The sequence below is a fragment of the Schistocerca piceifrons genome, chromosome 10 (genome assembly GCF_021461385.2).
Source record: "Schistocerca piceifrons isolate TAMUIC-IGC-003096 chromosome 10, iqSchPice1.1, whole genome shotgun sequence".
In the NCBI taxonomy this organism is placed as follows: Eukaryota; Metazoa; Arthropoda; class Insecta; order Orthoptera; family Acrididae; genus Schistocerca; species Schistocerca piceifrons.
The window spans coordinates 96,968,541-96,995,192 of record NC_060147.1 but is presented as its reverse complement, the minus strand read 5'-3'; the positions used below and the strand labels follow the sequence as shown (position 1 = coordinate 96,995,192).

The 26,652-nt window shown below is 39.0% G+C and overlaps 2 protein-coding genes across 4 annotated transcripts in view; one reads left to right on the top strand and one right to left on the bottom strand.

The window, feature by feature from the left end:
• The window catches only part of LOC124718951 (aminopeptidase Ey-like), a 273,185-nt gene extending 252,035 nt beyond the window's left edge, over window positions 1-21,150 (top strand). For all 3 annotated transcript variants that reach the window (XM_047244618.1, XM_047244617.1, XM_047244619.1), the window contains exons 18-20: window positions 1,705-1,845; window positions 6,963-7,044; window positions 20,616-21,150. In XM_047244618.1, coding sequence (XP_047100574.1) covers window positions 1,705-1,845; window positions 6,963-7,044; window positions 20,616-20,783 — 391 coding nt within the window. In that variant the 3' untranslated portion in view covers window positions 20,784-21,150. The remainder of the gene's footprint in view (window positions 1-1,704; window positions 1,846-6,962; window positions 7,045-20,615) is intronic.
• Window positions 21,151-24,375: 3,225 nt separating this feature from the next.
• LOC124718721 overlaps window positions 24,376-26,652 on the bottom strand; it is a 181,759-nt gene continuing 179,482 nt past the window's right edge. Inside the window, exon 42 of the mRNA XM_047244339.1 lies at window positions 24,376-25,835. Within this exon, the coding sequence (XP_047100295.1) occupies window positions 25,803-25,835 (33 nt within the window). The 3' untranslated portion in view covers window positions 24,376-25,802. The remainder of the gene's footprint in view (window positions 25,836-26,652) is intronic.

The window sequence follows — 26,652 nt, the reverse complement described above, 5'->3', positions numbered from 1 at the left end:
ACAGCCAACCAGTTGCAGTATAAAGATTTATTAAAATCCTAGACCACTGTTTCGGTATATCTAAATATACCTTCATTAGAAGTAAAATACGCCTGTTTTCAGTATTTGAAATGAGATGTCTATGTATTTCGAAACAGCCTTTGAAACCTGGGCAGGTACATATTTCAAGATTTTAAACATGGCTGAAACAATAACTATTGAAATTCTTTACGGTAAATAACAGCCAACCAGTTGCAGGATAAAGATTTATTAAAATCCTGGACGAACGGTTTCAGTATATCTAAATATATCTTCATCAGAAGTAAAATACACCTGTTTTCAGGATTTTAAATGAGATGTCCATGTATTTTGAAACAGCCTTTGAAACCTGGGCGGGTACATATTTCAAGATTTTAAACATGGCTGAAACAGCAACTGTTTAAATTCTTCACGGTAAATGATAACAGGCAACCAGTTGCAGGATAAAGATTTATTAAAATCCTTAACCACAGTTTCGGTATATCTAAATATACCTTCATCAGAAGTAAAATACACCAGAATGAGATTTTCACTCTGCAGCAAAGTGTGCGCTGATATTAAACTTCCTGGCAGATTAAAGCTATGTGCCGGACCGAGACTCGAACTCAGGACCTTTGCCTTTCGCGGGCAAGTGCTCAAGTGGTAGAGCACTTGCCCGTGAGAGACAAAGGTCCCGAGTTCGAGTCTCAGTCCGGCACACAGTTTTAATCTGCCAGGAAGTTTCAAAATACACCTGTTTTCAGGATTTTAAATGAGATGTCCTGCAACTGGTTGGCTGTTATCATTTACTGTGAAGAATTTCAACAGTTGCTGTTTCAGCCATGTTTAAAATCTTGAAATATGTACCTGCCCAGGTTTCAAAGGCTGTTTCAAAATACATGGACATCTCATTTAAAATACTGAAAACAGGTGTATTTTACTTCTGATGAAGGTATATTTAGATATACCGAAACCGTTCGTCCAGGATTTTAATAAATCTTTATCCTGCAACTGGTTGCCTGTTATCATTTACTGTGAAGAATTTCAACAGTTGCTGTTTCAGCCATGTTTAAAATCTTGAAATATGTACCTGCCCAGGTTTCAAAGGCTGTTTCAAAATACATGGACATCTCATTTAAAATACTGAAAACAGGTGTATTTTACTTCTGATGAAGGTATATTTAGATATACCGAAACCGTTGTCAAGGATTTTAATAAATCTTTGTCCTGCAACTGGTTGGCTGTTATCATTTACTGTGAAGAATTTCAACAGTTGCTGTTCCAGCCATGTTTAAAATCTCCCAAAATTTCATTATTCTACAATAACTATGTTTGGCATTGCAATTTTTCCCATCAGTGTCCATTCTTCCTCCCACATGTATCTCACAAAAAGACTGTGAAGGAAAAATTGGAGAGATTTGGGCTCACATGGAGGCTTACCAACAATTACTTTCCCCATGAACTATTACACACTGTAAGGTGGCTTGGGGAGTAGAGGTAGAGATAGGTGTAGATGTAGATATAAGAATATGGAACAATTTTGTTCTTGATCTCCCATTGTGTTTCTGCTGCCACTAATACATAAGAGCTTAATCAACACTAAAAATGGAGAAAATTTGTATAATATAATTAAGATTTCCATCCCCATTTTATTTTTGAATACTTATTTCTTGAAGTTAAGAAGTAAACTACCTTCTTTGCTTGCAGGTTGTTAACTGCACCTCTAGAAGGAAAGATTCTGGATATTCAAGATACACCAACAGTATGGCAGGCAGTTCCAAGAAACCCTGCTGCACGCACAGTAGCATTTGAGTACATAAGGGAACAGTGGACTAATCTGACCAGCAGGTAAGTAACAATATACATCATCAGACTCTTCTAATTCCTTGCATAGGCAACCCTTTGAGGATTATTCAAGTGAAAGACAAAAATTCAACTTAGTAGCTGAAGTTAGGCATTTAAAAAAACTGGAAACTGGCCAGCTAGTATGTTGCTTAGTACACATTACCTGCCTGTGCACAGTTGACATTTCTGAGAGACTGGTTAATAAAATTGACCATCAACAATAGACAGCAAACTGCCGTGTCATTATTGGGCTCATCCATATATTGTTATCACCTGTGTCATTGGTTCTCAGTCCTTTGCCAACTGAGGAAAAATTTATGTTCTGCATCTGCTGCATCCACTTCATTCTCTCAGTAGGTGAAACCCATGCTGTACTTAATTGTAGACAGCTACCTAGATTAACGATTTTTCCAGAAATTTTAATTTCACTCATTTCTTTTATTATGATTTTCCAGACTGCTCATTCACACAGTGAGACACAATCATGGGATGCAATTCATTGTTTCATTTTCAAAGCACCTTCTATCACATTTGATATCTTGGCATGCCTGTAAACCTCTCGTGTTCTATCTGACATTGCTGTACAATGCCCTCTGTTTGGCCGATATAATAGTAACAGTACTCGCACAGTAATTAGCTTCGCAAAGCATTTTGAGTCCTATATTTTTTTTGAATTGCTACACTTCTCCTGGGAACCTACCAAGTGAGGTGGTTAAGACAGCAGTAAGACACTGGACTCAAATTTGGGAGAACGTAAGTTCAGGTTGCCGTTCAGACATCCAGATGAAATTTTTCCATGTTTCCCCTAAATTGCTTGAGATGAATATTGGAGGGGTTCTCTTGAAAGGCCACAGCTGATTTTCTTCCCCATGTTTTTCCAATCGGAGCTAGTGCTCCATCAGCAGAGTCCACACAGAATACTGTGACTGACAGATGCACAGTCGGCAGGGCACACTTGGGGAAAGCGGTAGTGGTGGGGGTTACAGGCAGGCACGGTTGGGGAAATGTCAAGCCCCAGAGGGGAACTGCCATTCTAACTGTGACCTACACTCACATTTATTGAAAATACTAAGTGGAACACCTTCACTCTCACACTTGCATGTGGTGACCATTCAGAAATATCTGTCACTTCTGCTTTGATTAGTATCTAAAAAGAATTCCGCCAGAAATACAGTGATTTATTTTCTCTTGGCTTATTAACCATTTGCAACTTCCAGAGAAGTGTCATGAGTGGCGAATTTTGAGTAAAATCTACACATTTCTCTTATTACCATGTTAAAATTTGCTTCTTTTTGCCAAAACACAACAGAGTTTACACTGTGTCACCTCTCTAACATGTGCAGATGCAATTGCAAGAGAATTCTGAAACTGTGTTTTATTAAGTTCATTAAGTGAGGAACTGAGGAAAAATAAAGTCAGTAACTTATTTAAAAAAGCACATCCTCTGTGCAAAATAAACATGTAATGTCTGAACTTGTGTTCTTCCAAAATCCATAGCATTTCTCGTTTCGCCAGCTATCGATGGTCCATAAAAAATACATTCTTTCATCAAAAAACTCTGTAGTTAATGGAATAACATGGTAGATAATGAAGTTTCACTTAATAAACATTGGTAAAAATATGCTCCTCCATTCTATCATTTACCAAAATCTCATTTCGATATCTCAAACTGTTGATGAAATATTAGGAAAGATCTGAATATTTCTCTCTGGCTATAATACTGGAGCAGCACGATTGCAGGTGAGTGTGCTACATCAGGTCAATTTTCTAGAGACTGGTGATGGATAGACACCTCCACCCACACCTAAAGAAAAATTCGGTATTTTAGCTAAATTTCATATGCATCAACATATTAAGCAATTTGCATCCAAACGCAAAATCATAGCGACCCCCAATTTTCATTGCAAAGTTTTTCGAATTTTGCAGTCTTACTTTCAAGTAAATATCACAATAACTACACCATTAATGAAATGATGGGCACATCATCATGAATTTGAAACAAAAAGCTATAAGTGATGCAAAAATGAATTTTTTACCAAAAAATTTCTGTAAAATCATTTGGGAACCCGTGGCAGTAGGCATTTTTCAATTCTGCCATCGCTGACATGCTGAAAGGTGGCAGACACTGATGGCCTTTCCTTCCAAACAAATGAACAAATTCACCCAACACTTTCAATGTAAATTCGTCACTGTGTGTCAGCCACCATATCCTTCACCAACTCTAACTATCTCACTGCCCTTTCTATGGGGCCTTCTACTATTCTCTTACTTCCAAAAGCCTCTCTCTCTTTCTTCTTCTTCTTCTTCTTCTTCTTCTTCTTCTTCTTCTCACTCTCTCTTTTTTTTTTTTTTTTTTTTTTGTTTTGTTTTTTTTTTGTTTTTAACTCTTCATGTGGTGCATTGCTGGTTGTTATTGTTATCTTGTACCCTGAATAGAAAGAAACAGGGTAGTAAAGCCAGTCTGTATACTATCAAGATCAAGGTGGTTTTGAGTATGTTGTGGAAGTTATGGTGCAAAGCACTTACGCATCCACCACACAGCCCCTATCTCTCCTCATGTGATTTCCATATTTTTTAGAGCTCTGAAAAAAGAAATTTGTAGCCTTCAGTTTGCTTTGGACAAAGAAGTGCACATCTGGGGTTCAGTTTTCATTTGACCATCCTTTGTGTGTGTCAATGTTCGGTTTAAGCTGCAGGAATTTGGTTATGATGTCGTATCTTGGCATCTCTTCAAGTAGATTAAATCATTGAGAAGTTTCTTCCTCGTGAAGATTTATGACTTGCAAATTTTTCTGTGTGATTCCTGCTCATACAGTTTGCTGCTATAATTTCATAGGCATCTGCTGCCAATCAGTTGACATAAGAGCTTTTTGCATATTCTACCACATCATATTGTAAAAAACTATTGCTGGTGAAACCAATGTTTGAGCCGCAGTTACAGCCGTCGTCTTTTGGGTATACTGGTGTATTTTTGCTGTCCAAAGTCACTTAACATTTTATCATGCTCACTCACTGAGCTTGATATCACAGAAAATAATTTTAAGAAACATTGATATGATTGTTACCGTCAGTTGGAAGGAGTGGAAACTTTATTACAGTAGGGCACAGCACTGGAGGGAGTGGAAATCTGCTGTTGCTTGTTGCTTCTTACAGTGTGTGCCATGATTTTTATTCATTGGCAGATCAGGTATTCCTCGTACTGGATGTAGCATCCACTTTGATGGTTACTTGCTGATAGTGCTTGTGCCTCACATTGTTAGTGGGGCCTTTTGTGGTCTTGTCAGAATAGGGAAAGCCTGAGTCCATTCTCTGTGTTCAGGTTATTACAATGTTTTAATATTTTGATGGCCCCTCTTATCTCTGAGTTTCAATCCCTAGCTGCTTGGGTAGTATGCAGATTTCATTCAATTTTATTTCCTTGCTGCAGTCTTTGTGGCATTCAGCCACTGCAAATTTATTGTGCTGCCCAAGTCAAATGTAGTGCTCCAGTGACGTGACACTGTATCCAGAAAACTTTTGTGACGACTGACAGTGGCCACAGAAGCCATTGCAATTATATTCTCTATACAGTTGAGATTTTGCCCAATCCAGTGCAACATCGCAATAGCAAATTTGTGGTGAAGCTGGAAGTCATTTCACTTAACTGCTTTCACAATTTTGACTTTGTAAGCGTGCAAAAGATGTACCTTGTGAGCTGTTGAGTGAAGGATGTTAAGTTCTTGTGGTGCTCGGTGAACTTACTTTGGTGGGCTTCTTTAGAAAGTGTCTCTGATCTATTCTATTTCATCAGATGTGCATTTTCTGCCACAAACTGAAACATCTGTTTACACTCCCAGTGGCTAGGAACTTGTCATGCCGAGACTTACGCATCCCAACATGTTGTGATTCCCTTTGAACTTTACATCAGATATTTCTTTGGGAAGCAATGGGTGATTTTCTTTCCACACACCACACCATGCAAGGCCTCTCTCTTCAGACGATCTGCTTGTGAATTAGCATCTGACAGAAATTGTTTGGAAAAAAAAATCCACACAAAACTTTGAGTTGCTTTGCATGATGAAGCAAACCTGAAGTGTTTGTCTCACAGTTTTAGTAAATTACATTTTGAAATAGGGGAGGTTTCATGCAGACACACTGTACGTATGCAGGACGCCCAGGCTAAAATATAACAACATAAAACGTAATAACTTGAGAAGCAATTGAGATATTTATTTACAGACAGCATGTTTCTACAAGTATGGAAACTCAGAATGCTTTTTTCACACATAATACACCATGATATGCACACTATTAGTGGCATGGTGTATATTGGAAACAATGTCCAAAACTAATGAAAGCTGTTAAAAGTATTTTATTTCTACACATTTGTTATTCACTACAAGTGTCTTTCTAATAACAAGGAATGTATTTCTGATGCTGCATATCATTTCTTTGTTAGAATTAATGTGACATTGGTGAGTCATGTTCTGTACTAAAGTGGTGAATCTGGTTCTATACTACAATGACTGTGACATAGTATCCAGTTTCATCACAACATGAAGACTGATTTAATTTGTGTGTCTTCAGAAAATGACTAATCTTCTCCAATACTTAACAATAAAATTGCAAAAATGTGAACTCATCACTTTGTGCTTCAGGGATGCTTTTCTCACAGGCCTCATTTGTAATGACCTGCAAAATCTGGCAGTGACTGCAGCCATTTTCATGGAAGACTTGGCAGCACAGCTATAAAAAGATGAGGTTATTGATGATACAGCAGTCAATTACAACTTTAAACTGGCCAGAAACCCATACATTTTGTTACTTCATACTACTACAAGACTGTATGAAATAGCAGTTCTTTGGCATAGTGTGTTCCTGATATTCTCTGTACTGGTATCTGATCTGGTTTCAGTATATTGCCCCATGCTTTACACTATCTTGTGATAGCACTGTTATACTCAAATCCTGGGAGCACACCACTAATCAGTTGTACTGAGAAAATTCGAGAGATTAGGCCACAGTTCATTCTTCTACCCTTTACCAGAAGACATGTTATTGTTTTTTTGAAGTTTTAAGGAACACACTGTATACTGAAACCTAATTTAACAGCTAATCAGTGTGTAACGAATCACTTACAGGTTTCCTGATACAGACTACCCTCTTAACGATATGCTGGATGGAGCAACTGCTGGATTGAGTACAGCAGAGCAACTAGATCAGGTAAGCAAATTAACACATAACACATCATGTGAATTGGAAGAGTCTTTGCTGGTCTTATGTGTAATTATTAGTTGTCTTCCAGCTTGTCATGCCAGGGGGCCTGGGTTCGATTCCCATCTGGGTCGGAGATTTTCTCCGCTCGGGGACTGGGCGTTTGTGTCGTCTTCATCATCATCATTTCATCCTCATCAATGCGCAAGTCACCGAAGTGGCGTCACCTCAAAAGACTTGCTCCAGGTGATCAGGTTTACCCATCGGGAGGCCCTTGCCACACGACATTCCATTCCATTCCATTCCATTAGTTGTCTTAATATTTAAAAAGTAGTAGCCAATATTCCTTGCAGTACCTTCCTGTTGCAAACTCCAATAAGCTTTGAGAGTGTGACCTTAGTCTGTAGTGACAGAGGGGTGAGAAAGAGAAGAAGAAAGCAAGCTAAGGTGTGTTGAAAATAAATTGAGATTTTTGACAGTTTGGTTCAGGAGAAGGGACAACACAATTGCCCAGTTAATTTACAAACAGATCAGCATGCACAGGGCAAATAGTTGTCAGACTGTCAATGAACGTTAGCTTGTAGTTTCAAGTGTGAGTGGCTTCCATGTCATTCAACTCTTGTTGTGGAACAATGTGTCAAAGCTCTGGAGTGTTCTGCTATTGTGAACTGATGTGTTTCTTTTAGTATTGCTTGAGTAGCAGCATCTTTTGTTTCATAAAGGTCACCATAATAGAGGTCATCTGAGTACACATCACTGGCTACAGATGTGTTGAGTTAGAAGCCTAATTCCATACCCCAGACAAGATCATGAAATTGTGTGCAGGACAACTTTGAACTGGAGTGCGATAGGGTGGGGTCTGATTTGCAAGAAAGGCGGACAATATTTGTATTATGTTCATAGTGCTGAGAACGGAAGGAAGGTAACAAAGGTAAAGCAACACCAGGTTGTCCTTTGCTTCAAATATCAGTCAAGATAAGATGTTGCTTCTGATGTATAGCCAAGACTAATGCATTCCAGCAAGATGCAATTCATGGATCTGAGAACCATACACTAAATAAACTTCTTTTCAGCTTTAAAGAAGGAGAATTATTCAATAAGTAAAAGCCTCCTCTACGAAACAGTCTTCAGGAGCTCAGTTTCTGGCATGAAAAATTTTAACATCTGAATTTTTGTTGTTGAGAGAAGTGATATGTTTCAGAAGATTTTAATGGACAAGTGGGTAAGCTGGGTGCTACCAAAGTTGTAGGATAATTTGGGGAGGATATTGTGAATGATAACTCTAGTCTGCTAGAAATGTCTGGACAGTACAGTTGTAAGATAGGGAATGTTTCTTTTTATTATTATTTTTTCAACGTAAAGAGATTCGTAAATATACATGGATACAGCCTACAAGGAAGTTACACTCTACAATTGATTATGCTACTGGAAAAGGGAGTAATCATACTAGTGTGGAGGACTGTGAGCAGAATGTGGATCTGACCATTTCCTGACTCAATGTACTCTTTGGTTCCCCTTTGAAAATATTAGTAGGTGCCCAAATAATTGTAATGAGAATGGAGGGAAACTGGACCAACCACTTTATAAGTTAAGTTTATTTCAGGATTCTCCAGTTTCCTTCTTATACAAGCAGAGATTGATAGGGAAAACTACATCAGACTGGTGATGCCACCGTGGAAATATTCATGAACGCATGTGGGGGGGGGGGGGGGGGGGTAGTGTCACACTATTCACCATCATATTAAGGAAAAAAATTCTTGGTTTGCCAGCCAGGTGAGTCAAAACAATGAAATCATATCATATTCAAAACTTTATCTATGTTTTAATCTTGGTTGGAATTCATTCATAGTTCCATGTATCTTCACCAAAAATTTGGCTAGGTTTGAATTCAGCTGCCTGTTTCATAAAATGAAGCAGACCCCTAGCCATAGTAAAATACTTTATAATCCGAAGAATTCAGTCTTGGCCAGATTTTCATTTCTTTTAAAAGCATATGTAAATACAGGGCGATCAAAAAGTTTCCATTTCAGGGTAATGTTGTAACATATGTGCATTGTAGTGCAACTCCAGCTTGGATACATAAGTACCAAGATGAAGGCACGGGGATTGGGGCGTTCATGTCTTTCTGATGTGCATGCAGTAAATGTGCAGAAACATGAAGTATGGTGAGGTTATCACCAAATGTGTCCAAACGGGACATATTATTCTTGTCTTGTCTGCTGAAGGACAGACATCTGTAGACATCCATAAGAGAATGAAGAATGCATAAGGGGTAGCATGTCTGTCAGAAAACATCATTGTCGAATCATTTTGCCAAGTTCTGTGCTGGCTGCGATTCAACATAAGATGCCCCATATCGCAAATGTCATAATGTGGAAGTTACACCAACTCTAGTAGGGGAACTCTAGTACCTGCCCAATAGACCTGATCTTCCCCAATTATAAGCCACTACTTTAATGGATAAATTACATTTTCTGAATCACGACCTTCTGTCTGTATTAATTGAGGACTGTGAGTTGGGAAACATCCCTGTGTGCATCATCAATACAATAAATCATTTGCATCTTCATGATTGCCAGGAACTTAATTGTGAATTTCAGGATAGAAGGTTCTTCGATTCATCTTCGGGCTTTCTCTCTGCCATTCCTCTCTCGAACAGCAAGCAGAAAAATTGAGCACTTTAATCTATCCATTGTTGTCGTTGTTGTCTTCAGTCCTGAGACTGGTTTGATGCAGCTCTCCATGCTACTCTATCCTGTGCAAGCCTCTTTATCTCCCAGTACCTACTGCAGCCTACATCCTTCTGAATCTGCTTAGTGTATTCATCTCTTGGTCTCCCTCTACGATTTTTACCCTCCAAGATGCTCTCCAATACTAAATTGGTGATCCCTTGATGCCTCAGAACGTGCCCTACCAACTGATCCCTTCTTCTAGTCAAGTTGTGTCACAAACTCCTCTTCTCCCCAATTCTATTCAATACCTCCTCATTAGTTATGTGATCAACCCATATAATCTTCAGCATTCTTCTGTAGCACCACATTTCAAAAGCTTCTATTCCCTTCTTGTCTGAACTGTTTATCATCCATGTTTCACTTCCATACATTGCTATGCTCCATACAAATACTTTCAGAAACGACTTCCTGACACTTAAATCAATACTGGATGTTAACAAATTTCTCTTCTTCAGAAATGCTTTCCTTGCTATTGCCAGTCTACATTTTATATCCTCTCTACTTCAACCATCATCAGTTATTTTGCTCCTCAAATAGCAAAACTCCTTTACTACTTTAAGTGTCTCATTTCCTAATCTAATTCCTGCGGCATCACCCGACTTAATTTGACTACATTCCATTATCCTAGTTTTGCTTTTGTTGATGTTCATCTTATACCTTCCTTTCAAGACACTGCCCATTCTGTTCAACTGCTCTTCCAAGTCCTTTGCTGTCTCTGACAGAATTACAATGTCATCGGCAAACCTTAAACGTTTTTATTTCTTCTCCATGGATTTTAATACCTACTCCAAACTTTTCTTTCGTTTCCTTTACTGCTTGCTCAATATACAGATTGATTAGCAATGGGGAGAGGCTACAACCCCGTCTCACTCCCTTCCCAGCCACTGCTTCCCTTTCATGTCCCTCGACTCTTATAACTGCCATGTGCTTTCTGTACAAATTGTGAATAGCCTTTCGGTCCCTGTATTTTACCCCTGCCACCTTTAGAATTTGAAAGAGAATATTCCAACCAACATTGTCAAAAGCTTTCTCTAAGGATACAAATGCTAGAAACATTGGTTTGCCTTTCCTTAATCTCTCTTCTAAGATAAGTCGTATGGTCAGTATTGCCTCACGTGTTCCAACATTTCTACGGAATCCAAACTGATCTTCCCCAAGGTCGGCTTCTACCAGTTTTTCCATTCATCTGTAAAGAATTCGTGTTAGTATTTTGCAGTTGTGACTTATTAAACTGATAGTTCGGTATTTTTCACATCTGTCAACACCTGCTTTCTTTGGGATTGGAATTATTATATTCTTCTTGAAGTCTGAGGGAATTTCGCCTGTCTCATACATCTTGCTCACCAGATGGTAGAGTTTTGTCAGGACTGGCTCTCCCAAGGCTGTCAGTAGTTCTAATGGAATGTTGTCTACTCCCGGGGCCTTGTTTCAACTTTGGTCTTTCAGTGCTCTGTCATACTCTTCATGCAGTATCATGTCTCCCATTTCATCTTCATCTACCTCCTCTTCCATTTACATAATATTGTCCTCAAGAACATCGCCCCTGTATAGACCCTCTATATACGCCTTCCACCTTTCTGCTTTCCCTTCTTTGCTTAGAACTGGGTTTCCATCTGAGCTCTTGATATTCTTGCAAGTGGTTCTCTTTTTTCCAAAGGTCTTTTTAATTTTCCTGTAGGCAGTATCTATCTTACCCCTCATGAGATAAGCCTCTACATCCTTACATTTGTCCTCTAGCCATCCCTGCTTAGCCATTTTGCACTTCCTGTCGATCTCATTTTTGAGACGTTTGTATTCCTTTTTGCCTGCTTCACTTACTGCTTTTTTGTATTTTCTCCTTTCATCAATTAAATTCAGTATCTCTTCTGTTACCCAAGGGTTTCTACTAGCCTTCGTCTTTTTACCTACTTGATCCTCTGCTGCCTTCACTATTTCATTCCTCAAAGCTACCCATTCTTCTTCTACTGTATTTCTTTCCCCCATCCTGTCAATTGTTCCCTTATGCTCTCCCTGAAACTCTGTACAACCTCTGCTTCTTTCAGCTTATCCAGGTCCCATCTCCTTAAATTCCCACCTTTTTGCAATTTCTTCAGTTTTAATCTACAGTTCATAACCAATAGATTTGGTCAGAGTCCACATCTGCCCCTGGAAATGTCTTACAATTTAAAATCTGGTTCCTAAATCTCTGTCTTACCATTACATAATCTATCTGAAACCTTTTAGTATCTCCAGGGTTCTTCCATGTATACAACCTTCTTTTATGATTCTTGAACCAAGTGTTAGCTATGATTAAGTTATGCTGTGTGCACAATTCTACCAGGCGACTTCCTCTTTCATTTCTTACCCCCAATCCATATGCACCCACTATGTTTCCTTCTCTTCCTTTTCCTACTGTCGAATTCCAGTCACCCATGACTATTAAATTTTCATCTCCCTTCACTACCTGAATAATTCCTTTTATCTCATCATACATTTCTTCAATTTCTTCGTCATCTGCAGAGCTAGTTGGCATATAAACTTGTACTACTGTAGTAGGTGTGGGCTTCGTGTCTATCTTGGCCACAATAATGCATTCACTATGCTGTTTGTAGTAGCTTACCTGCACTCCTATTTTTTTTATTCATTATTAAACCTACTCCTGCGTTATCCCTATTTGATTTTGTATTTATAACCCTGTATTCACCTGACCAAAAGTCTTGTTCCTCCTGCCACTGAACTTCACTAATTCCCACTATATCTAACTTTAACCTATCCATTTCCCTTTTTAAATTTTCTAACCTACCTGCCTGATTAAGGGATCTGACATTCCACACTCCGATCCGTAGAACACCAGTTTTCTTTCTCCTGATAACGATGTCTTTCCATGAGTTCTAATTTCTCTTATTACATTATGATGATTGTTCCTTCCTAAGTAAGTGGACGCCAACAAAATATTTTCAAATCTGAAGAAAAGGTAGGTGATTGAAATTTCATGAGAAGAGCCTGCCACAATGAGAAATGCCTTCCTTTTAATGATTTCCAGAATCATCTGTGTGGAAATGACATATCGTATGTGTTGCACCCTTTCCTTTATTTCACAATAATACAGAATGAACTGCCCTTCTTTGAACTTTGTCTGTATCCTCCCACAGATGGCTGAAGAGAATCATTCATCTTGACAGAAGAGCAACTTTTCCGCAAATTGCTGCAGATTTCAATGCTGAGCCATCAAAAAGTGTCAGCGTGCGAACCATTCAACAAAACATCATTGATACGGGCTTTTGAAGCCAAAGGCCCACTCATGTACCCTTGGTGACTGCAGGACACAAAGCCTTACGCCTCACCTGGACCCATCCACACTGACACTGAGCTGTTGATGACTGTAAACATGTTGCCTGGTCGGACGAGTCTTGTTTCAAATTGTATCGAGCAGATGGAGGTGTAAGTGTATCGAGACAATCTCAAGAATCCATGGACCTTTCATGTCAGCAGGAGGCTGTTTGAGCTGGTGGAGGCTCTGTAATGGTGTGGGGCATGTGCAGTTGGAGTGATATGGGACCCCTCATATGTCTACATACGACTCTGACAGGTGACACATACGTAAGCATCCTGTCCCATCACCGGCATCTATTCATGTCTATTGTCCATTCTGACGGATTTGGCTAATTCCAGGAGGATAATGCGACGTCCCACACATCCAGATTTGCTACAGAGTGGCTCCAGGAATACTTTTCTGAGTTTAAACACATCCGCTGGCCACCAAACTCCCCAGACACGAACATTATTGATCATATCTTGAATGCATTGAAATATGCTGTTCAGAAGAGATCTCTATCCCCTCGTACTCTTACAGATTTATGGACAGCCCTGCAGGATTCATGGTGTCAATTCCCACCAGCACTTCTTCAGACGTTAGTCAAGTCCATGCCACACCATGTTGGTGGCACTTCTGCATACTTGCAGCAGGGGCCCTACACAATATTAGGCAGGTGTATCAATTTCGTTGGCTCTTCAGCGTGGAATGCTAGTGCAACCCACTGCTGGAGTGTTTGGGATCCACACCATGTTTGGATTATAGGATGACATCAAAGCAGTTCAGAAGTGTGCTGCTAGATTTGTTGCCAATAGGTTTGATCAGTGCACAAGTATTTTGCGAATGCTTAGTGAACTGAAATGGAAATCTCTGAAAGGAAGACAACACTCTTTGTGAGACACTATTTCAAAGATTTAGAGGACCAGTATTTGAGGTTGACTGCAGAATGATTCTACTGATGCCAGTGTACATTCCACGTACAGACCACAAAAGTAAGGTAAGAGAAATTACAGTTCATACAGAGGCTTTTAGACAAGTAATTTTTCCCCCGTGGAACAGGAATGTAAATGACAAACAGCGGTACCCTCCACTATGCAGACTCATACCATCTGGTAAGTCTCTCCTGACCCACCATTCTGGGTGACTTTTCTGAAATCTACCCCTTCCCCTAAACCTCTCCAGCCCTTTTCCTTCTCCCCTCTTCCTTCCCCTTTGTAGTGGTAGTTGAATTACGTAACCATTACTGCACCTCAACTCAACCTCTCGATACCAGCAATATTCTACTGTGTTTCTGTAAAGTAGTTAACGTGTTTCTGAGACAACATTCAGATTTGATTTCATTAATGTAGAGGTGCTTTGATACATCGATATGTTTATGTTGCAATGATATTATTCTTATGTGTATTCTTTCTTTTGTCACTATGATCTTTGACGTACTTGTAACTCTTGATTTTTGGGCGTGCAAGCAGTTTGTTAGAGTGTCAGACTTTGAGAGAGTCAAGTCTTGGGCATCATGTTGGAAAGATGCATATTGTAGCCAGTTTATAAAATGTGAACTTTAACAGTGAGGAAGATGTTTTCAAGTATGTTTTGTATTGTGAAGTGATGTTTTGTGCGTTACGTGATATTGCAGCAAAAATAATAAAAAAGAAGTGTAACTTAAATTCGTAGTGCTGATTACTTTTTTACATCATCATTGTCCTGCAAAAGTGTAATCTTCAAGAATGGTTTTTGAAGCACATCTACAAAACTTTTGAATATCATAGTATAAAACCTAGGCCTCTTTGCATCCGAGATTGGAATCACCACCACCTAGATTTTCGACGATTGAGCCATGATTTTACAATGAGACCAGTGAGGGAAACATGAAAAGATGAGTGCTTAGTTTATTCATTATTACATGAAATGACTTTATTAACTGTGCTCTAATGACACCTGTCACATAATAACTTTGTTGTTGCCCAAAAATGTAGTATTTAGCAGCATGAGCAACACCACATTCATTATTAAATTTTGACCTTTGTAGTGGTAGGGTTGTTAGACCTTCAACCCTTCTGCCATAAGGAGGAGCCACTGGCTCCAAAAGCTTGCATAAGTGTAATCATCTTTTATGTGTGTTCTCCTGCCACCGCTCAGTGAGTAGATTGTTCTTATCTATCGAGGCACAAAGTATGTGTGTAGATTCAGTAATACGGTATGGTACTGTTTCTGAAAGAATTGAGCAGTGTATTGTGCATACTGAAACTACAGAAATAATCGCTAAAAACATGTGAACTGTACCTCCAAGGAAATTTTGTTGGTCATTATTTAAAAATCTGCAGTTTTTTACCAGTGCAGTTGTACCACCCATTTTTTGATCTGTCTCTTGTACTCTAATCAAATGATTAGCATCAGTATATTATGAGATGAGTTAACTACAATTCACAATACTTTTCCCACTTCTAGCTTTACTTGGTCATGTAATTATACATCACTTCAGGCAGATACTCCTAGATTGTTGTTACTACCATCAGGGATTTGTTGAGAATTGTGCAGTCAAAGAACAATCAGTTTTTCCATTTTCCATTTGCTCTACTGTTTGGAAAAGTGAACCACCAAGACTAGAGTGATGTGATCACAATGAAATTTATTCCACAGACTAGGGACATGACAGTATTGTAGACCTGTGCGTGCACTGTGACTGTGGAAATTCAGTACAGAGTAGCACCACCACATGCTGCAATCAGAGCCACTAGATCTCTCAGCAGGAAATTGAAGAGCGCCTGAGTATGCAGCTGGGGAATACTCTGCCACACAATTTACTGGTGCATTCACAAAGCATCAAGTATGGCTGCAGGAGGATCCTGAACAAATAGGTTGCTGACTGACCATATTACAGACATGTTTGATGGCAACATGTCAGGCAAATAGGCAGACCAAGGAAGCAGTAGATCCCTTCGTTGTTCCACGAAGGCTTGCATATCCCTCCCCACATACGGACAGCAGTTGGCCTGTTGAAATGTGGCATCTGCATTGGCCTTCAGGAGGGGCAGTGCTTTGGGCTGTATAACATCCCTGATGTAGCAGGAGCTGTTCATATTGCCCTCAAGTTGTAGGAGGCGAGATCATGTGTTATAGGTAATGGTGCCCCAAACCGTCACACTCTGCATTTGTCTGCGTTGCGGCTCAACAATACAGTTTACCTGATGTGTTTGTTTTATCCTACCTTCTCGTTGAATATGGGGTGCCTAGGAAACCTGCCTTCTCAGATCGCTAGACAACAATTTCAGCAAATCGTATTAATCAGTTTTTATTACGATAATATAAATGGCAATACTTAAGTATGAGATTTTCACTCTGCAGCGGACTGTGCGCTGATATGAAACATCCTGGCAGATTAAAACTGTGTGCTGGACCAAGACTCGAACTCGGGGCCTTTGCCTTTCATGGGCAAGGGCTCTACCATCTGAGCTACCCAAGCACAATTCACGCCCCGTCCTCACATCTTTACTTTTGCCAGTGTCTCGTCTCCTACCTTCCAAACTTTACAGAAGCTCTCCTGTGAACCACTTGCCCACGAACAGCCAAGTTCGAGTCTCAGTCCGGCACACAGTTTTAATCTGCCAGGAAGTTTCGACAGTTCTTAACTTTGAGAATTTACAATGATGTGTCACAAATAAAGGGTGACATGCAAATAAGAAATCTCTTCAGTATATACAATTCCAATACAAGGGAAGTAATACAGTGGATTCTTCCATCCAGGTCACTGGTCTGGACACTTCTGTAGAACTGCCAAACTCGTAGAACTGGGCCGCAGCCAGGCACTGCGGCACTTATGTCCTCTTTGTGTAGAGGGCACTGCCGTCGTGTTGTTATCCTGGAGAGGAGTCTGTCAGTGTGCAATTAGCTGTCGTCGTCTCACAGCCATCTCTGCTCTAACATTCCCACCTGGTGTGCCGGCACTTGACTTCATGCCGGAACAGCGTCCACCGTGGTGGCGTTGAATGCGGGTGCAGCCATCATTGTAGGACAAGTTGAAGAGGGGTTCATCCGATAATAATACATTTTGTCACTCAATATACCAGTGTCGGCATTCACGTGCCCATTGCAGTCTATGGTATTGGTGGGTTCCAGAGAATGGAAGTTGACACAATGACGTGTGTCACCAGTCTAGTCCTCATAAGTTGGCATCGAATTGTCAATGTGTATGTGTTCACACATGTTGCAGTGCTCTAATGTTATGCCAACACTGTGGATGAAGCTTTTATGTTCATTATGGCCAAGCAGACAAGGTTCAAATGCTGATATTCCACCCTGTAATGATGGCAAGGCATAGTGCCACTTGGTTACACTTTTCCACTTTGTATGATGGCTCCACACCACATGGGGTTTGTGTAACACTGACCTGTCATGTCTCACAAAAGAGGATCCTGTTGGGCTTATGTGGACACCACTTCTCTGCCATATGAATCACTTATTGTGGTTCTGCTGTTCTATACATCCTCTTATTGTGGCGTGTTACAGACTGTTGCTTCTGAGTGTTTCACTTTTTACAAACAGTAGTGTGTTCATGTGCAATATGTGACATTTATTTATGTTGGCAATCAACTGCCAGTTCCTGCACTAAGCGTCTACCTCTGTATCTACAGCTATACTCTGGAAGCCACCATGAGGTGCATGGCAGAGTATACATCCCATTGTTCATCTTTATTTGCTGTTGATTATCAGCATGATGGAATAGGCTTCAGGTGTTATACATAATAATGATTTTTAGTTATACGCACAATTACAGATGTTAACCATACACTTTAACATAGGTTTGGTATACTTTATTACATGCTCAATCACAGATATTTATACTTAATTATATACACAATTACAAGCATTTGTACTGAATTACCTGCACAACTACAAACATTTAGCCATATATTTTAAATTTTAACACATGTTCATATTTTTTCATCAAAAAATTCTGTTATAAATGGATTTTCAGCCAGCCAGCTGTACAGTTTTTTTAAAATAATTTTGAAGGCACAGATCACGCTGAGAGTGGTTAATTTGTTAAAGATTGTTAGGGTGCTGATTGTGGGTGAATGGGTTGTTTTTGCTAGTCTGTGTCTCAGAACATCCATTTTAATTTTTCCTCTGGTGATGTGCTGGTCTATATCTCCCCTTATAGGAAATTCTTTAATATTTGTTTTAATGTATGGTGATGAGGTATGTGTATACAGATTTACAATTGTAAAATTATTGAGTTTTCTAAACAGAGGTTGACAATGGCTGGTTCAGCCCTACACATTTTTCTTGTGAATTTTTTTTTTGTATCTTCAGTATATCATCTATTTTTGTAGAGCGGACCCATACTAGCAGTTCATAAGAAATGTGAGACTGGAACAGTCCAAAATATATCAGTCTTAAATAGTTATACCAGTTATTAGGGTTTATTCCTGTTCCGTTCATGTATGGAACGCAGGAGCAATGACTGCTGGAATTCCTCTTTGCATGCAGTAATTGTTCTAATTTTAATCTCACAATCCCTAATTGAGTGATACGTAGGGTGTTGTAGTAGAGTAATAATTTAAACCCCGTTCTTGAAACTTTGTTATCAGACTTTCTCAGGATAGTTTACGTCTGTCTTCAAGAGTCTCCCGGTTCAGTCCCTTCAGTATCTCGGTGATACTCTTCCATGGATTAAACAAGCCTATGACCATTTGTGCTGCCCTTCTCTGTATGTGTTCAATATCCACTGTAAATCTGATGTGGTACAGGTCCCACACACCTCAGCAATATTCTAGAATGGGTCGGTTGAGTGACTTATAAGCAATCTCCTTCATAGACTGATTGCACTTCCCCAGTATTCTACCAGTAAACTGAGTTCTATCACCTGTTTTACCCCGACTGAACCCGTATGATCACTGCATTTTGTATCCCTACAAAGTTTTACATTCAGGTATTTGTACAAGTTGGTTGATTCCAACAGTGACTCATTACTATTATAGTCATAGGATACTCCTTTTTTTCATTTTGTCATGTGTAAAATTTTACATTTCTAAAAATTTGAGCAAGTTGCCAATCTCTGCACCACATTGAAATCTTATAAAGAGCTAAGTGAATATTTATGCAATGAAAATAATCAATTATTGATAATACAGGGTGTTTCAAAATGAATATACTGGTTTTAAGGCTTTGTAGCACATATTACATTCACCTCACAATTATAAATAATACACTAAATGAAAGAGAAACACAGTTTTTTTTTTTTTACAATTATGCAGTGTGAATACCAATCACACACCTAGTTGATAGGCAAGTTGTTCCAAAACCTTGATCAATGTGTCAGGAGTAACTGTTGCAATAACACAGTTTCTAAAGTCGGATAGATCAGCTAGTATCGGAGACACATGGATCACATCAGATCGTGTGTGAATGTGAAGGTCATGCATAAAATGCAGCGCACCATCTTGCTCCCAAATAAAGACATGTTGTTCAGCTTCTTCCCATTGCGGCATGGGCCATAGCTGTAGTACATCAAGATAAGAAACATTAGTTACAGTTGATTCACCCATAAAGAAAGGCCCATAAACTTTCCATGGGGATAATTCTTGGCACTAAGCATGACAGACTCACACTTGTTCAACACGTTTTTCGCTCACTGTTTGTCATTCCATACTATTCCCATTGCACACAGGTATACAAACAAAACTGTTTGAGTTGCTCTTTCATTATATGTATTATTTACAATTGTAAATTGAATATAATAAATCCTACAATGCCTTAAAACCAGTATGTTCATTCTGAAACACCCTGTATAATATAAATGGACAGGTAAAGAAACTGGATGGGATGAGAAGGAAAGACTTTTCTTCTCATTCCGTCTCCCCTGACCCAGGATTCTGGGTGATTTTTCTAAACTGTACCCTCTTTTCCCTAAATCTCTGTAGTCCTTTTCCTTCACCCCTCCTGCCAGAAGAAGGAGCCACTGGCTCCAAGAGCAAGCTTGTGAAAGTGAAATCGTTTGTGTGCGTGTGTGTGCGTGTGTGTGTGTGTGTGTGTGTGTGTGTGTGTGTGTGTGTGTGTAATACCTATTTCATTCATCTTTTCAAAGTTACGAGGATTAAACTGGGGCAGTTCTCTTAGGTTCTCATGTGTAAAGGAACACTTGACAATGGAGTTACATATTTCAATTTTTGCTTTGCTAACCTCAATTTCAGTTCCTGTCTCATTTGCTAGGTACCAGACACTAACTTTGTTGTCAGTAGCAGCCTCTACATATGACCGGAGTTTCTTTGGGTTCTGTGAAAGACTGCATGACAACATTCTGTTATAATAGTAAAGGCATCACGCATTCCTCTCTTGACAGCCAAATGAGTTGCATTCAGCATCTCTCTGTCTATAACCTTACACTTTGCTGTACACTTATAAATCAGTATTATCTGTTTCTTTAAAATTTCTTTACAGTGGCTGTATACAATGTAGGTTCCTTCCCTTTATGAAATGTTGTACTGGGTACATACCTATCCAGTGCATGGTCAGCTATTCTTTTGAGCTTTGATAGTTGTGTTCTTTTGTTCTTGCAGCTTAAAGCTTTCATAGATTCACATCAAGGCCAGTTCAACTTCACAATAACAACAATAGAGCGTGCTGTTGAATCTCTGCAAGAGAAAGTGACCTGGAGGCAACGTTTTCAGGCTGACATTGCCGAGTGGCTCAATTCACCTGCTTCTGGTCTTTCAAGGGAACTATAACATTCTGGATCAACACAAAACAACTACTTCCCCAATGGTGCAGTGTACATAAACAGTGTTACAGCTCATCATGAGTGTGAAGTGTCTGTGTAAGTAGAAGTCTCAAGTGATACACTTTTATGGTATTGTGTTTGGTATCAGCATTATGTGTTTATGGCTTTACTTTCAAGTATTGTGTAACAACCTCTTTTTTTAAAAAAAAAGAAAACTTCCTGGTGTTGAAGCTTCAAGATACTGTTCACTATTTGCAACATTCTGGAAACCTTCAGCCATACCATGTGAGGACAATATCCAAACACCATTGAGTCTTGTACACCTGGGAACATTCCAGTAATGTCCACTCTAATAAAGAAGTTACTTCCAGTAATATTTGGCTTGATTTCTGAACAAATAGTATCGCACTTTTCAAGTTGAGTAGCCACCATTATGTTAGCTTCTACTTAATTTAAAATACAAGAATAAATGCATTACAGTGTTGTTAATAGTTGTGTGTGAAGTACAGATTATCAAAAATCCTCTTATATTTAAACACCACTTTACTTTTACTTCTAACACACTGTTAACTGATTAACTATTGTTTGAAAGTGAGCAGATAATAATGTTAAGTACTTTTTATGATCTTTAATTTGCTGAAACTTTGACAAAATTATCATAAATATCCTCAAAGCTATTTTGATGTTTGGATAAGTACTCGTAACCCATACTTCATTTAAAAAAATTCAAAATATCCAAATGGGAAACTGTCTCAGTGCTGCTCATCAGCTCTTTCTACATCTACATCTATACTCTGCAAACCACTGTGAAGCGCATGGCAGAGGGTATGTTCCATTGTACCAGTTATTGGGTTTCTTCCTGTTCCATTCACGTGTGAAGCACAGGAAGAATGATCATTCAAATGCCTTTGTTAATGCTGTAATTATTCTAATCTTATCTTCATGATCCCTATGTGAGCGATATATAGGTGTTATAGTATTATCATAGAGTCATCATTAAAGTCTGTTCTTGAAACTGTGTTTATACACTTTCTCAGGATAGTTTATGTCTATCTTCAAGAGCCTGCCAGTTCAGTTTCTTCAGTATGTCTGTGACACTCTTCCATGGATCAAACAAACCTGTGACCATTCATGCTGCCCTTCTCTGTATACATTCAAATCCCCTGTTAGTCCTATAAGGTATGGTTCCCACACCCTTGAGCAGTGTTCTAGAACCAGTCACACAAGTAATTTGCAAGCAATGTCCTTAGTAAACTGATTGCACTTCTCTACTTTAACCTTGACTGAGCCTACCTGATCATTCCATTCATATCGCCATGAAGTGTTACACACAGGTATTTGTATGAGTTGGCCAGTACCAACAGTGAGTTATTGATATTATGGTCATGGGATATGGAATTTTCGAAGCAACTGTTAACATTAACTAGTTTTGTTTTATCAATATTTTTATTATATTTGGTACCAAAATCTGCTGCTTTTTGTTCAAAACAAGATACAAAGCCCTCATTTAACACTTTCCTGACATGAAATGCTGTGTTATATGAGAGATCTGTTTCCCTTTCAATTATCCTTCTATCTAATACATTAAAGCAGTCTAGCTTAAACAGATTCATTCCAGTCCTCAGTTGGCATAAATTGGCAAAACTAGGAAGCCTACGATTCAACAGCATATTATTTGCTTCATAACCGAGTGGCCAACCTTTAAGGTCCTACAATACTGTAGTGAAGTAGCAGCAAAAACTCCATTGTTGAACATAAGTTAGCCATGTGGCCAACAGTTGTCTAACCAAGTGCACTGTTGACACATAATCCAAGTGATGCATGTTCAGTAGTAGCTGTCATTTCTTTATGATGATACTTGGACGAAATGACACTTTGACAACAGTGTGTGTTTCCAGTCTTGTGCCGAGGAAAAGGTTTCTTCTTGAAGGCAGAAAATTAGAAGATGTGTGCCTTCACCCTAGGCGAGGGCCAATCTTGCCATGGCCTCAGTACGGCCCTGCTACACATGCACATGCACATGTGACCCCCCCCCCCCCCCTCCCTAATTCATAAATATGTATTTTCCTAATTATTAAATATATTTGTTTTGCCATGTGATACACACACACGCACACAATTTAGGGTATACAGTTTAGATTTAAACCCCCCACCCCCCTCTGTATCTGACAAGCAACCATTAAACCTAATAATGGAAAATCCAGGATGGTATGTAACAGTATCATGAAAAGGAAAGTTGCTGCTCATCATGTAGTACAGATGCTGAGTCACAGATAGGGAAAACAAAAAGACTGTCACAAATAAAGCTTTTGGCCAGTAGGGCCTGTGTCAAAAATAGACAACAGACACACACACACTCACGCAAATATGCTCACACACACAGGACTGCAGTCTCAGGCAACTGAGACCACACTGCGAACAGCAACAACACCAGTGCATGATGGGAGTGGTGACTGGGTGAGGGTAAGGAGGAGGCTGGGCTGGTAGGGGGAGGGATAGCAGGGTTGGGGTGGTGGACAGGACAGTGATGTGCTTCTGGGGAGTTCGCAGGGGCGAAGTGGGGAGGGGAGGTAGTGGAAAAAGGTTCCGATAACCCTCCTAGCCTCAACCTTTGTTAGTTATTGTCCTCTCCCATTTAGCTCCTTCTCTGCTCCCATTCCAGCACTACACAGCCTTCATTCCGCCATCACCCCCTGTCTTTTTACTTCTCTACTTTTTTGCTACCCCACCCCCTCCACCTCTCTGCTGCCCGCCATCTAACCTCCTGGCTGCACTACCCTCTGTCGACCTCGTCCCAGCGCGCTCCCCAGCAGCATGTCACAGTCTGCTACCCCTACCCTACTATCCCTCCTCATTACTCCACCCAGTCACTACTCCCATCATGCACTGGTGCTGCTCCTCGCAGTGTGGCTTCAGTTGCCTGAGACTGCAGCCATGTGTGTGTGAGTGGTGTTAGACGAATGTGTATGTGTGAGACTGTCATCTTATTTTGATGAAGGCCTTACTGGCTGAAAGCTTTATTTGCGACAGTCTTTTTGTTGTGCCTATCTGCGACTTGGCATCTCCGCTATATGGTAAGTAGCAACTTTCCGTTTCATAATCATTAAACATACATTGTCTAGCAGCCTTCGAAGTAACTGGTACTTTGGAAAAACTGGTAATATCATAGGACACAACTAGAAGTATTACAAAGGTTAAGTCAAAAGTTGTCTTGGCCTTCCTTGAAACATGCTTAAGTTTGCTTCTTTCAAAGTTTCCTTGTGGCTTTAAAAATGTAATTACAACAGCTCGGCTCCACCATCTGTGTGTGCAGAGGATGACAGAGAGCTGTCACCCAAATCCTCAAAGTCAGTAGGTATAATACTATGGAAGCAATGTTCTGGCGCATAATAAGGTGTGTAAGTAGATTCAGAAATTTAAAAATTACTGATTAAGTCTTAATATTGGAGGGAGGCTGCATAGTAAAATGAGTTATGTATGGAACACCTGTTCTTTTTCACAATATATTTAAAAAAGAAAATGCATATAAATTATTGATTTGTCCTTGTAAAGTATTTGACTTGGTGTGACAAAAAATAAAGAAAGATGATACACACATATATGTAACATACAGTTAGTTTATTTTTGTATTTATAATAAAAAAGACACTGATTTATCTCACTCTTATAGAAGTTTACAGCACTCTGAATGAAACACTAAAAAATAGTTTTTAATTACAAAAACATTAATGACAACTTTCTTTTTCCAAAATTATTGCAGTGTTTCATTCTTCAGGTATAAACAATTAGGGAACCCACACATCACTCATTTGGCACTCAACATACTCACAAACATAACTCTGCATTGTTCATTCAAAAAACAAAAAGGATGAGTATTCAGGTTTCTCCATCAGTTAAACAACATTTTCAAACTCTCCCCAAAACAACGAACAAAAAGATATTTACACAGGAAGCTGCTCTGCTTTTATTTAACAAAAGCTGTATTGAAATATACAAATATATAAATTATTTAAAACATCTAATATAGTTATTTACAAGCATGTGTTCACCTCTGTTTTGAAGGAAATAATGAATAGTATGTGGCACGTACTAATATGTCATCATACTGAGAACTGCTATAGGGTAAGATAATTAAGTTATGTACTGCTATTGTGGTGACAGTTCAAGACCTTACATTCAGGAAACAAGGCTTCTCTTTCATAATCTGATAGTCAACTATAATAGTAAAAATAAACGTCACAACCATAAATGAGAAGCAACATGCTTTTTAAGTGAAATTTTTAAGATACGTTCATCTTGTGTGTGTTACAAACACTGAAGATGGTAGTGTCTAAGTTACATTTGATGAGCACAACATATCTGACAGTTTATAATCATCCCATTAGACAAGTGATGCACAGTTACGTTGTTGTCATTTAATTCCTTGGGTGTAGAGCCTTAAAAAAAAATAAGTCATATGCATAGCAGTCACAAAATAATTCTATCACCAGTTTTTCTGCTGTTGTGTATTTTGATATGGCTTTTATGTAGATGCTAGCAGTGTTCTACATTTGATAAAAATGACCTCAGGAATCTAAGAAGCTATCTTGTTTCTGAGCAGGTGGCAAACTACCCCAAGAACATGCAGTGGCAGATTAAAGGAAGTCCTGAAAGCATGATGACACATTAGTCTTACGAAATCTACTGTGACTATGGCACAGTACAACGTATTTAAAATAAATGTCTACATAAAACTGCTCCTTCAGTGGGCACACAGAGAGCTTGAACATAATGTTGTTCAAATTATGGATATACATTTAGTTACTCCAAGTTAACATAACAGTATTCAGTCCTTCACTATATTAAATACGATAACACACTTATTATGTCTCTGAAATGCAGCCTGTAACAGTCACATTCTTTTCACAATTTCCTTCATTTCAAGTCGACACACAATGGCTCCGTTTGGAAGTGTCGGATCTTCACTCTCGAAAGCCTCGCAGTGCAAGTGATGTAACAACCTTCTGCAGTTGCACTGAAGGCTTCTCTCACAGTGAGTCAAAATTTGAAATGTCACTTCCCTGCAAGCAATTAAAACATATTTCTTGAGTACCTCAATGAGAATTTTTATCACAAGAGTTTTATCCCTGATGTTATATTCTAAAAGTTAATGAAAGGAGGACTAGTAAAAATGAATAGTGAAATCCAAAAACAGGGCACCATTACCATTTTGAATTAAATACCAGTAAGGTACAAATATTCTAAATCAAAAGTAACCTTCCATTTTCTTATCTAGTTACATTTCTGTCTGCCAGAAGGTTTAAGACAGTCTGCTGGACGTAAAATGATACAGTGCGTTATACCTGAGTTAGTGATAAAGCTTGGAGGCACTGTACACTGTAGTAGGGGACACTCCCAAAGACTAGAGACTGTTCACACTGCTTACTGTGTACAGTTTCATAGTGTAATGCAGTATGTTGTTATATTCTTGCGAGATTCTACACGTAGCTCAGAAATTCACGTCGCCCAGAAGAAGAAGACGACGATGTCGACAGACCACTAAGTTGAATCTGGGGAAAGTGCCAGAGCACATTTTGGATAACTAACCAGAAAAATAGTATTTTTAGAGGAAGTTTCCAATTAAACCACTATAGTGCCACATTTAAGATATATTTTTTATGGTATAAAATGTTACTGTTGAACTTTAAATATAATAAATTTTGATATTAAAAAAAAAAGAACCTGAATCATTACAGTACTCAAAATGATTTATTAATATCAACAACCAGTTAATTGCTGAGACCTGCAAAAATGGGGTTAGTGCTTCTTTGACATTTGCGCTACACAATAAAATTGATAATGCTGGGCACAGACACACACTTTTCTGAAAAATTGCTC